Source organism: Octodon degus, unplaced genomic scaffold (assembly GCF_000260255.1).
Source record: "Octodon degus isolate 3935 unplaced genomic scaffold, OctDeg1.0 scaffold00069, whole genome shotgun sequence".
In the NCBI taxonomy this organism is placed as follows: domain Eukaryota; kingdom Metazoa; phylum Chordata; class Mammalia; order Rodentia; family Octodontidae; genus Octodon; species Octodon degus.
The window spans coordinates 11,978,276-11,992,526 of record NW_004524645.1 but is presented as its reverse complement, the minus strand read 5'-3'; the positions used below and the strand labels follow the sequence as shown (position 1 = coordinate 11,992,526).

The following is a 14,251-nucleotide window of genomic DNA, read 5'->3' as shown; positions in this document are numbered from 1 at the left end:
TCTCTCTCTCTCTCTCTCATAAATAAATAAATAAATAAAATTTAAAAAAAATAAAATAAAATAAAGTAGATTTGAGATCTAAAACAACAAACAGAACCTTAATTCAAAAATAAATCCTTTAATCCAAAAGGTAAGTAGTATTTTGTACAATAGGAAAGAAACAAAACCATCAAAATTATATCTTCATTTATAGAAATATATTATTTTTGATAGATGATGAATAGATTCGAGTTTAAGTTTAAGTTGCTAAGCTCATACCTCAGGCACAAAATATACTACTATAAAAATCACAAAAAAGTTAAAATTTTAATCTTAAAACCTTAATATTAGCAAATCACATACAAAATAACATGACATCCAATATTAATACTCAGATCCAGTAATCATAATGAAAAACATTAACCTGACCCTTCAAATTGCTAGTTTCAACACCTACAATCTTAAAGTCTCTGAACACATGCTCACTACTAAGCAACAGCAATGAAAACTTTAAATAACTTTGCTGAATTATTTGTCATTATTACCAGTCAAATAATCTATAATAAGATTTATTTCAAGGCTGTTCCAAGGTGATGAACTACAGCTAGTAGTTATAATCATGTACTACTATCCCACGTCCCAATCCATTACCAAACAGCTATCTACTACCCTTCACAATCTAGATTTGACTCCATCAAGTAATCTAAGATACTGGGTTCACAAGAAAAATACTGAACAACACTCCCTCTTACTCATAACATTTGAACATAATTCTGTCACTATTTTGCTTTCTTCTTCCCATTCTACTACCTTGTTTCTTTCCTATTGTACAAAATACTACTTACCTTTTGGATTAAAGGATTCATTTTTGAATTAAGGTTTTGATTAGGCAGCTTTTTACCTACATATAGGCTGAAAAAAATAGTATGTGATTGCAAAAAACTAGTCATTACTTACCACAATCAAGTTTATTGAAAGTTCTTTTTTCCAGGTCCACAACATCCATTCTCCCTCCTTAAGAGTCACCATCATAACCAGCTGATTTTAATTACACGCCCACAAGTACAGAGCAATGCACTAGTTTCAAAACAGTTTAAACAGAACAGACAATTTCCTTGTAAAAACCATGTACTTGCCTTGTGCCTGCATTTAAGTACAACTCCATAGGCTCCTATAATAAGAAAGAAGCAAACAATCAGAGGCATGTATACAAATTACAACTCTTGAGAAAAATCAAAGCTGTGCTACATGCACATTGCTTATCAGTACATGCTACAGTAACACAAAATGACAGTACTGAGTGATAATACAATAATAAGCCACATTCAAGCAGAACACATATAATTTCATAAATATTTTAAATGTTTCCCTTTTTAAAGAAAATTTCACTTGAGACATGTTTTAAAGTCTTAAGCATGTTTTGAGACAGGATTGTGGCATAAGAACTTTGTAAGTAAATGAAAATTAACTCAAAAGGTTCTAAGAAACTTAAAATTGAAAAGCAAATTAATTCCCAAGAGTAAGCTTAAGCATAGAGCCTACTAAAATATACTGTCTGTCCTAGAAGTCATTTAAACTCTCTTTAGGACACTGGAATATCCTTTTTGCATGCAAAACAAGTATAAGTCAGGTATGGGTATGTATCTCAGCAGTAGACTGCTTTGCTAGCATTCTTGAGGCCCTGGGTTCAATCAATCAATGACTACTATGAGTTGCTACCCTTTTGCCATAAGACTTAATTTTAGTGCACAGGGCACATGACTCCCACTTTATTTGGTTTATTTTGATAGGAATCATTCCTTCCTTTTGGGCTACTTATCCTTGTCAAGATAATTAACTTTCTTAGAGCAAAACAAAGAGGCATACCTTAATAAAAAGGAAACCAAGAAACATAAGTTAACATAAGTTAAAATTACAATGTGAGTAAAAGAATCAAAACACAATAGCTCAGCGGATTAAAGTGCCTGCAAGCAGGCACAGGGGCCAGGGGTTGGATTCCCAGGCCTGCTGTGCAGGGGTCCTGCCGTGCAGGGTGCAGGGGCCCTGTCCCCGGGGCATGCTGAGATGGCAATTGAGACTGGGCCGTGGTGGTGTGGGCCTGTAATGCCAGCTCTTGGGAGGCAGTAAACAGGCAGGTCGCTCTGAGTCCGATCTAGCAGTGAGACCCTGAATAGCCTGTAGACCCTTCCCTAAAATACAAAAACAAAACAAACACCATAATATATGATAACAGAGCTCTGAAAATAGACACCAAGAACAGTGGCATTAGCAGACAGGCAAACCCTGCATGCAGCTATGAGAAGAGGACTTTAGGCAGATGAAATTGAGAAATGTTTCCAACAGTCCTAAATGTTTCCTTCATTTTGGTGGTGGATGATGCTTATTATCACAATTAAGGTGGAACCAGCCATGAGAACCACCCAAATTAACTCCACAATCACTACTAAGTATCTAGTCCTCCAATCCAATTGTTCTAACTGCATATGTCAGTTTTTCTATGAAGTGAAAATGCACTATTTATGCTAATAGGAATGTAGGGTGTGCCTGACAAGATTTTTACATACTTGCTATATTTTTTCCTAAAACAATCTGAAGTGGTCTATAAAAATTTATACTCTCTACCTGTGATAGTTCTGATTATAATTTAACGTATTCTACATTACATAGGAATCTGATAGTTTCAGTTAATCTGAGCCAAAACCTGAGAAGATGATCACCTATGGGTATATGAGAAAATCAAGACTACGACCCAGAAAAACTTAGGCCCAGAATTTGGCAAATTCTAGCTTTGCTACCCCCTGTGTGCTGACTTTCTCCCGTCAGCAGTATTAGTGCCTGTCTGTAATTGCAATACTTCTGATAAATAAAATTTTAAAAGGCAGCTATTATAAAACATTAAGAAATTCAGGGCTGGGGAGATGGCTCAGTAGAATAAGCGCTTCCCTGGCAAGTGTAAGGGCCTGAGTTCAATCCCTGGTTCCGCAAAAAAAAAAAAAAGAAAGAAATTCAAAATGAATTTTATTAACATAATACCAATCAAAAAGGAAAAGGAGTGGAATTATTCTTTTCATATGTCATGAAGGCTAAAATGGATTTTCAACTTAATTATCTTGGGAGCTATCCCAAAGATTAATAAAGCACATTTTTACATGGTAGGTCACAGAGGCACGACCTGAGGGTATACATCTGTCCCTGGCCTCTTTATCGCTGGCACTTCTAACCTGCTTTGTTTCCTGGTCATCATTAACTGAGCAGCTGTGCCCTACCACACCTTTCCGCAAGGTTTCTGCCTTGGAGCCACAAGACCATTCCTGAAACTGTAAAACTGCAAGTGTTTTATATTTGGTCTGAGCAATGGGAAAGCTGACTAGTACATACGGTTGAAACCATATGTCAAAATTTGAAACAAGCACTCAATGATTAGATTCTACTTTGCTTCCATTTATTTGAAAAGGATTTACCAAATTAATATTAAAATTTTGAATAACTCTGCTATTCATCTAAGTTTTTAAACTTTTTTTGAAATTCAAAATTTGGAAAATATGAAACTTTTGTAACATTTGCTTTAAAAACATATATGCTAAAGAAGTTATAATTACAATCATTTACTTTCTATTAATAAAATCATTTATAAAGATTTCCACAAAGTTTTCTTTAAGTCAAGAGCAAAAATTATTAAGCAGAAAAAAATTAGGAATAAATGATGGCTTTTCTAAGAGTCAGCTTATGAAACATGAATTACCATACTTTATCAAATCAATATCAATGGTTATAAGAATTATTTTATGTACTATTAGGAAAGAAAATGTACTGCCACTTAAACCATGACAGATCTTGATTTTGGAGATGTTAAAATACACAAATTCTGTGCCAAAAAATTTACCAAATGAGGTTTATCATTGTCAGTAAAATAGAAGCTATTTATTCTTTTACTGATCATGTATTAAGTAAAATTTCACATGTATGAATAAATTTTAAAATCAACATAGTTGATATAAAATAAACTGCAACCTTAAAATAATATAATAATATTGTACTTAATAAACCATAATTACTAATGAAAAACTCAGGAGGCTGAGGCAGGCAGACCACTGCAAGTTCAAGGCCAGCTGGAGCTACAAAGTGAGTTCAAGACCAGCCTGAACTGCACAGTGAGGCCCTGTTTCAAAAAGACACAAAAAAGAAAGAAAGAAAAGAATGAAAGAAATCTTTGATTTATTAAACTTTTAAGAGTTATAAAGTATTATTGACTTTCAAATGAAGACTCAAATAATTTGAGTATCTTTATTTTATTTATTTATCATTATGTATTCATTTATTTTCTGTATTTAGGACAGGGTCTACAGGGTCTCACTACGGAGTTCAGAGTCACAGTGATTCCCTGTTTTCAGTCTCCCAAGCACTGGGATTACAGGCACAAGCCACCACACCCAGTCTCAATTGCCATCTCAGCACGTCACAGGAACAGGGTCAGCAAGGCATGCTGGGGATTGAAGCCCAGCCACTGCACTCTGCCTAAGAAGGTGCTTCAGTCCACTGTGATATCAGACCAGCCCTGAGTACCTTAATTTTAAATTTTAGACTCTTACATGAATATTTGAATTGACAAGTGATCTAAACTGGTAAATTTTAGATAGTAGGTATAATTGTACATGGCTCAAAACCTTAAGAAATGTAAAGGTTTCAACTTACCTTCACCTACAACCCCAAGGATCTCAAATTTATTCATCACATTACCAATGTTAGGAATCTTCATCAAGACAAACTCCTCTTTTGATGTAAGCCACAAAACATGGCACCAACACAGGAACTTCTGAGAAAGTTATGTAGAAACTAGAAGAAAAATGTCCAAAAGAAAAAATTCTCAATGCTTGGCAGGAATTTTCACATAGTCCCTTTAATAATGAAATATTAACTGAGTCCCTAAAATAACAAACACAATTAAAAGCCATTAGTTTTATATTGATTGCAGTACTCTAATAACCCATCCTTCCTTTTAGTACAGTTTTTTATATAAATTTTATTGAGAAAGAAGTAGCAATGAGACAGTTTCAAAACAGGTTAGTAGGACAGTTACAATAATTAATACATCGCATATTGTTGTCTTTGTAGTAGTTATTCATAGCACAAGATGCAGACATGATATCTTGTCTAAGCACTATTAGTTCAAAACTTTCTTATTGAACTAAGAGAAAGTAGCTATATATCCATACTATTTTGTATATACAGATATATATTTTTTCCAATGATTGATGGAAAATACCTGTTCCATGTTACGTCTAAGGCATTTGATATTCAGACAGATACTGATGTTAAGCTCAACAGCCTATGTTTTAGGGCAATAATATCATTAAGGTTCTCTTCTGGAGGGTTAACAACTTAAGTTTGCAGACCAAATAATTAGAGAAAAAAAAAGGCTACAAGGATAGCCAACATTTTGGCCCTAGCCTTTCAAGGTCAGTGAGGACTCAGGACATAAGAGAACCTGTACTGTAACATCCTGTAACTCAGTGGTGTCCCAAATTTTCTGTTCAAGGAGATTATGGGACCACAGAGGAAAATGATTGATGATGTAGAGTGTGCCTAAGGAGATTCACCTGGAGACAAAACATTCTCTCAGGCTTTCACAGAGAGCAAACTGGTCAAGCAATGCCCGTGACTCATCCACATGGCTGACATTGACAAAAGATCTACAAACTGCTGTACAGGATTTCAGGGTAAATCCGGAGAGGATTTGACAGACCTGTCAGATACAAAAGTTACATTTCTTGTTATATAGTTCTCGCTTTATCTTGGTCTTAACCATCCAGCAGAAAAGTATAAAAATGAAGTATAAAAAGGAAAGCCATATGAATATGCTGAGCTGTAAAAGGCTCAAGTCAACAACTTCTGACGTTTCCAGTCATGCAGATAACCACTACTATTATAGGCTACTGGACTATATTGGATTACTTTGCTGATTTCATGCACTTACAATATATAAATGGCAATGGAATACCCCTCTCTGACAAAAGTAAACAAAGAAGGAGAATATAAATTAGTACAGTTTTTTAAACTTCCTGTTAATGCTTCATACGCTGAAAGAAACAACAATAAGAGAGAAGAACCCAAACTGGAATGAACACACAGCAATTAAAATGAATACCATAATCACACTGAAAGAGAAATCAAGGAGAAAGAATTAACCCCAGGCAACTTTGGAAAACAGTACTTTAACTACCAATTTTCTCATACTAAAAAAAAATGAAAAATAAACAAATACTGTACTCTACCACTTAGATATCTGTTTTTTACACAGTGATATGAAACTTCTCTGTCTGTATGCTAGAAATGAACAAATTAAGTAAATATACTGTGGATGATGAGGTCTTGATTTCTTATTCTCATAAAAGGGAGATAGAAATATGACAAGGGAAAAGCTTGGAGTTGAAGTTAACAATGTAAGTTCAACTTTCCATATCTAGAGCAGTAGAAATTCATGTATTATAAATGATTACACACTCACATACACATATACCTTCAAAGTGTCTAGAGGCAATGACACACCACCAGCCATGAGCATAGCTAACCCTCCAACAAAAGAACCCAGCTTCCTTTGAGAAATGGCTGATTCCAAGCCTAAGGTAAGAAAGGCACAACATGATCCTAAGGAATTTTTTTTGTACTGCCAAAAAGTAAGCAAATGCTCAAAGAATGATGGGGGTGTGTCAGGTGGACACAAGAATCACCTTCAAGTGATTTCTACCAGTCAAGTGAGTCATATTAGAGCAACAAAATAGAGACATTAACAGATTATAATGTAGAAGAATAAAAAATTGCACAAGTCCTTATTGATATAAATAAATAAACAGAGAGAAAAGAAAGCTCTTTTGTAGAGTGTTTTTCCAAATAATATAGTCATGGAATTTTTTAAAATCTTCACTTGGCAACTGCTCTGGTTATAATTATTTTAGGCAAGTATCATCACTCTGTGCTAAAACAAGTAGTTCAAATTGTGAAGGAAAACAGGATATTATCTCATCTCAAAATATGTCCCCACAAGATACATACCAATTACAAAGTAAAAAATAATAATCTCAGAGCGAAGAATCCTACCAGACACAACTTTTACTAAATGATCAAAGTCAATATCATCAATAATGAAACAGCATTATATACCTACGAAAAGGATGTTATTACTTCATCACTTTTGTGGCATTCCTGACACAGGAATGCAATGTAAAACCTGAATCTAACCACAAAAATAACAGTTAAATACAATCCAAGAGATAGTCTACTAAATTACTGGCCTATATTCTTTCAAAAATGTTGAGTAACTTTGCCAGATTTTAAAAACCTAAGAGATGTGCTGAATAAATACAATGTATAATCGTATATTAGATCCCAGAAAAGACAACTGAGAAAATTTAAATGTCTAGAGATTAAATATTAGTACTGTACGTATGATAACTTCCTGGTTTTGATAATAATACTATGGATATAGAAAATAATGCTGATTTTAAGAACTAGTACCAGAAATTTTTGGATAATGGGGTATCATATTTGAAACTTACGTGTTTCAGAAAAAAACACATGTACATAAGACAAAAACAAGAGAATGATAAAGTAAAAACAATATAACAGTAACATTTGAAAAATCTAAGGTGGCATTGGTGGCACATGCCTAAAACTCAGCCCTCAGGAGGCGGAGACAAAAGAATTGCTCCAAGTTCAAAGTCATCCTGGGCTACATAGTTACTTCAAAAATAAGCCTAAACTACATTCTGAGACATTTTTGGAAAAAAAAAAAAAGGAAGAAGAGGAAGAGGAGGAGGAGGACGGAGGAGGACGAGGATGGAGGAGGATGGAGGAGGAGGAGGCATAGGAGGAGGAGGGGGAGGAGGAGGAGGAGGAGGAGGAGGAGGACGACGACGACGACGACCTGAATCAGAGCTGTAGAGAACCACCAGGGTGACTCTCCTCGAAGGAGAAAGAATTGTCTCCACTTTGACTGTATTTCAATGTACTGACTTGCACAAAGCTGGCTAGGACTTTTTTATCCATTCAACTGGCTTTACACAGTGCAGTCCAGCCCAGATGCTGGTGTGCAGTCTTTGAAGCAAAGAGACAGGGCAGTGCTTCCCCAGCCCCTTGTACCTCCCATGTGTGGCCAGGAGGGATGATTGAGCCTCAAGCTAAGAAGCAATAATTTCCCAGGGCATGAAAGACTACACATCAGAGCTGAAGCACCAACCCCAAAACATTAGATACTATCTCAGTGGTGTTATTCAGATTACTCTTTCCGAATATCCTTCTCTCTGCATATTGCAGAGGTGACTTGGGGCCTCAGACTTAACCCAGCTCACAGCACTCACAGACTTCCTGCCATTCCCACAGTCACTCATCCTCAAGCCACTCCCTTCTTCACGAATTAATAAAACCTGGGTTCGGCCCTGGGTCAAGGCCTATGTTTCAGTTAGCCATCATCCAGACGTAGACTTAGAACCCTTGGCTCCTCACAACTACAAATATGCCTTGGTGTCTTTATTCTTGCTATGTGCTTATTTATGGGTTGTACTAGAAATGGTAGGTGAGAGCTAACTTACTAGAATTCCAATAACTTTTCCATGGGATTACAAATATAAACTTCCTTGACTAAGATCAGGACCAGGAAAGGGTCCTTATAAGGGCTAGAAAAAATATGAAATTTTTTGTGCCATTATTGCAATTTTTCTCTAAATCTGAAATATTTTCAATGTAAGTTCTATTATTTATTCTTCTCTTTAAGACAAGATCTGCTGTCCAGACTAGCTTCAAACTGGTTATCCTTCTGTCTCAGGTTCTCAAGTGGATGTATTACTGGGATGTAACATTGTGCCTGATAATAAAATTATTTTAATTAGTTAAAAACTTATCCTACTTCTATAAAGAGTAATGGTAGTATCAACATAAAATGTTGGTTTAAAAGAAAAAATAAATCTCAACAAAGAAATGTTCAGGGCTGGGGAGATAGCTCAGTAGAATAAGTGCCTGCCTGGCAAGCGCAAGGCCCTGAGTTCAATCCCCAGTATCACAAAAAAGAAAAAAGAAAAAAAAGAAATGTCCTTCAATGCCTATGAAATTTGAAACCTCTAAAAAATAAGTCGATCATATGTGATATAAGTACTAACAAGACATGCCTTTTCAAACAGGGATGATATAAATGCAAACAATCTTTCTAAAGAACAATATGTTCATAATTAAATAATTTTAAAATGTTCATATTCCAATCAAGGTATCTAACAAAAGCCTACAACAAGCATTCTGAAATACGAAATATTAGACACAGTCTCTAAAATTAAGAACACGAGTGGGGATAGTGGCATATGCCTATAATCCCAGGTATTCAGGAAGCCAAGGCAGGAAGGTTGCATATTTGAGGCCAGCTTGGGCAACTTCATGAGATTTGGTCTCAAAATAAAAAACAAAAAGGAAAATAGGACTAGGAGTATAAATGACAGAGCATTTGTCTAGCCTATGTTAGCCCCCAAGTTTAATCCCCAGTACTAGAAAAAAAATAAGAACATGACAAGAAATTCTAGTGTTAATACTCATTAACATTATTATCAAAATTTTTGGTGTGTTCCAGCCATTGCAGTAAAGAAAATCTAAATGAATAAGATGTAGAGGATAAGAAAGATAAATACTAAGCAGAACTTGCAGGTGTTATTCTCTACTTAGAAAACCCAAAGGAATTTATAAAGTATTAGAATTATATGTGTTTAGTGAAATACCTGAACATAAGCTTAAATTACAACTATACATTATATCTGTAAATAGAAAGTGTTATTTTTCAATATCACATTTATAATAATAAATTTAGGATTTAATATGATAAAAGATATCCAAGTGCTCTAACTAAGTACATGTAACTTTATTCAAAGGTATTGAAGAGGACCTAAATAAATCAAATATTCAAACTTAAGGATGCTTCAGTACTATGATGTCAATTATTCTCACATCGATCCATACAATTAATGCATTCTAATCAAAACCCTGATTTGGTTTTCTGAAGATTTAAAATAGGTTAATTTCAAAATATCTATGAGGGCTGGGCAGATAGCTCAGTGGATTAAAGCATCTGCTTAGGCAGACGCAAGGGCCAGGGTTCGATCCCCATACCAGCCCCACCCCCAGGACACACTGAGACCGCAATTGAGACTGGGCCTGGTGGCACTTGCCTCTAATCACAGCACGTGGAACGATGAAACAAGAGGATCACTACGAATCTGATTTGTGTAGTGAGACCCTGTAGACTCTGTACTAAATACACACACACACACACACACACACACACAAATTAAATAAATAAATAAAATATCTATGGAAGAACAGAGTTTTAAGTATAAATAACACCTTCTTTTTATGAGGAGAAAAGGCACTTTAAAAAGAAAATAAGAAAAGAAAGAACATTTGGCCTTGAGAGTAGGATCTGGCAAGATGCCCTAAGGAATATGTTGAATAATAGAGTTATAGAAATTAAGATAGGGTAGTTTGGGCACTGAGATGGACAAATCAGCCAGTAGAAGTGATATGAAACCCCAGAATAAACCAAACTGAAATATTCCTACAATTTATTATAGTCTTAACAGGGATCAGAGTAGTTTTTTTTGTGGTAAGTCAGATCACTTCTCACTTAAAATTCCCTAACGGTCTCCCATAGAATCATGAATGGAAGCCACAGGCCTGGATCTCCTCTCTTCTGATACCATCTCCTAACCTCTCCCTGAGCTTGCTTCACTCCAACCACACTGACCTCTTGAACTCCATTTATTTCACAAACTTCAATTGGAGAATTTCTAAAAAATAATTTGACATTTAGCATAGATGATGTCACAGTGAAAAAAATATATTTACTAAACAAATAATTCCTGTCTCCCATTTTTCAAGGACTGGGTAAACGAAACATGCAAGACAGTGGTGAACAAGATAGACAAAAGTCCTTGCCCTCATCAAACTCTTCATGTTTTGAGATGAAAAACAAGAGATTATCATCACATACTGATACATGTCATGAAGAAGGAATAAAGACGTATTATTCAGATTGGGAGGGCTTCTCTAAAACAGGTAACATTTGAGATTGCAATGACAAGAAGGAGTCAGCCATCTGACGAACCACATCAGTCATATTCCAGTTAAAAGATGCTCAGAGTTCTTATGAGCATGAATCATTCTTCCATTTTCTACGGCTGGTTTGGAAGAACACCCAGGAAGCATTTAAATATTCTATTCTCTGCTAATAATGTTATAGCTCATTTTTTAAAAAATATAAGATAAAAAGAAAATCTTCCTAGTAACAAGACCCAGCACCCAAAAAGTTCTGGGTATAAATACACATAAAGAACATTTGGGGGCTGGAGAGATGGCTCAGTGGTCTGGAGCACCTACTTAGAACAAGCTTGGCAAGGCATCAGGGACCGCGGTTCAATCCCCCAGCACCACATGCCAGCCAGCCCCGCCCCCTGGTGGGCTGAGCTGGCCACACACACACACACACACCTCTCTCTCTCTCTCTCTCTCTCAAATAAATAAAAATATAAAATAAAATAAACATTAAAAAAAAGAACATTTGGTCCTACCTCATCTCCACAGCATTTAAAACATAGTAATATAAACTGAGAGTTAGAATTTAAATGTGTGAGTGAATATATAACATAGGTATCAATAATGGTCTTTTAACTACCAGTATTCATACTGAGAAAAAAATATGCTAAATTGGATTTAGCTGCAATTTTATATGAGTAACGCTGATTAATCCTTAGAAGGAAAAAAAAACCAGTATAAAAACTGACACATTTTAGCTTCCGGTAATGGCAAATTACATAATTAGGATGAAATGTCCCTTTGAGGACAAATACAAATGCTGGAGAAAACACTTTTTAAAAGCACCAAACACTTAACAAGGTTGTAAAGAATTACCTTGCTAAAACCACACAGAAGAATAGAACTCAGAGAAAAAAAATCTAAACCACCCCAAACTGTTTTATCTCTTTTGGTATCTGAAGATCTAAAAAAAAAACAATAAAAGAAAAACAGACTGTTCTTGAAACCTGTACAGATCCAGGAGCACAAAATCAAAGCCAAGGGTATTTCAAGGGGAGAAAGCTTACTAAAAAGAATTAAGATATATTATGTTCATGTACCAACTTCTCATGATTGAAGTTATATACTAGCAAACATGTCCTAATAAATTTTTTAAATGTTAAAAATATAGCTCTCATATTAAAGGCATATTTACTTCACACACACACACACACACACACACACACAAAAGAAAGTTTGATAAACCACCACTCATTTGAAGTCCAAATCCCAAAGCGCTACAGACCCAGGATAAGGGAAACTACAATAAATCAGTCCTTAGGCAACTTTAATTGCAGCTTTATATGATCTGGGGGATCTAAACAAAACCTCTCAGTATACCTTGGCTTAAGATGGTTTCACATTCAGATTTGTAATGCTATCAGTTATGTGTATGAAGAAAGAAAAGGGATACTTATTTGCAAGAAGATGGCATCAACCTAGGCCTCATAATATTAGTCAATTATTTACAGTGTGTAGCACATAAACAAAGATGGCCAGGTATACAAGATGAGATAGCACAAACAAGAACCAACAGAAACTCATGAGACAGAAAATGACTCAGAATTATTACAACGATCAGGAACGGCCTATAAAACAACTCTGGAATTGAAGTACTAAAAACCAAGACTTGGGCCGGGGAGATAGCTCAGTAGAATAAGTGCCTGCCTGGTAAGCGCAGGGTCCTGAGTTCAATCCCCATACTGCAAAAAAATAAAAAATAAAAAATAAAAATAAATTTAAAAAAAGAAAAAAAAAACACAAAAAAAGAAAAATAAATAAAAATAAAAACCAAGACTTGACCATCTTTTAAAAAGATTTATTTATTTATTATTTGGTACAGGGTCTCGCTATGCAGCTTGAACTCATAGTGATCCTCCTGTCTCAGCCTCCCCAGCACTGGTACTACAGGCGTGTCCACCTGGTTTCAGTGGCTGGCATGGCATGCACAGGGTTCAGGGGCCAGCATGGCATGCAGTACTGGGGATCAAACTTGGGTTCGTGGGCTTGCCAGACAGGCATGCAGACCAACAAGTTATCTCCCCAGCCAAGACTTGACCACTTTGACAAAACTTTAAGACCCGAAGTTTGAAAAATCAATTACAGTTCTAAAAAGAATAACACAAAAAGAATTAGATGATGGGGTCAGGGAGATGGCTCAGTAGAATAAGTGCTTCCCTGGCAAGCACAAGGGCCTGAGTTCAATCCCCAGTTCTGCCCCCCCCCCCAAAAAAAGAGTAAGATGAAAAAGGACCAGCATACAAGATTCTGAACATGTTTTTAAAACTTGGTCAAATAAATATATAAACTATAGAGTGTGCATGAGCCAGCTTCCTCTCCTCTGGCTGGAATCATGGAGGGTGTAGAAGAGAAGATAATGAAGGTTCCTGCTGTGCCAGAAACCCTCTAGAAAAAGCAAAGACATTTTGCAGAGTTGAAGATAAAGCACCTAAGAAAGAATGTTGCCCAGAAGATGCTTTGTAAGGCGAGAAGGAAGCTCATCTATATGAAAAAGCCAGGCACTATCACAAGGAGTATAGACAGATGTACAGAACTGAGATCCAAAAGGCTAGGATGGCGAGAAAAGCTGGCAACTTCCATGTCCCTGCAGAGCCCAAACTACCATTGTCATCCAGATCAGGGGCATCAATGGTATGAGCCCAAAGGTCCCCAAAGGATTGCAGCTTGTTCGCCTTCGCCAAATCTTCAATGGTACCTTCGTTAAACTCAATAAGGCTTCAATTAACATGCTGAGAATTGTGCGGCCATATATTGAATGGGGGTGCCCAAACATGAAGTCAGTAAATGCACTAATATACAAGTGTGGCTAGGGCAAAAGCAATAAGAAGCAAATTGCCTTTACAGATAATTCATTGTTTGCTCCATCTCTTGGTAAATATGGCATCATCTGCATGGACGGTCTGATTCATGAGATCTATACCATTGGAAAATGCTTCAAAGAGGCAAATAACTTACTGTGGCCATTCAAGTTACCATCTCCAAGAGGTGGAATGAAGAAAAAGATCACCCATTTTGTGGAAGGTGGAGATGCTGGAAATAGGGAAGACCAGATCAACAGGCATATTAGAAGGACAAACTAAGGTATCTACCATGGGGTTTTTATGATTTGGTCAGTTAATAAAGTATCTGATTCCAAATTGAAATATATATA

General features: G+C 35.9%; 1 protein-coding gene across 1 annotated transcript in view; it reads right to left on the bottom strand.

Annotated features, from left to right (window-relative positions):
- The window catches only part of Cdkl5 (cyclin dependent kinase like 5), a 205,643-nt gene that overhangs the window by 119,364 nt on the left and 72,028 nt on the right, over nucleotides 1–14,251 (bottom strand). The window contains exons 3-4 of the mRNA XM_023719583.1: nucleotides 4,672–4,812; nucleotides 1,116–1,150 (exon numbers count right to left, since the gene is read on the bottom strand). Coding sequence (XP_023575351.1) covers nucleotides 1,116–1,150; nucleotides 4,672–4,735 — 99 coding nt within the window. The 5' untranslated portion in view covers nucleotides 4,736–4,812. The remainder of the gene's footprint in view (nucleotides 1–1,115; nucleotides 1,151–4,671; nucleotides 4,813–14,251) is intronic.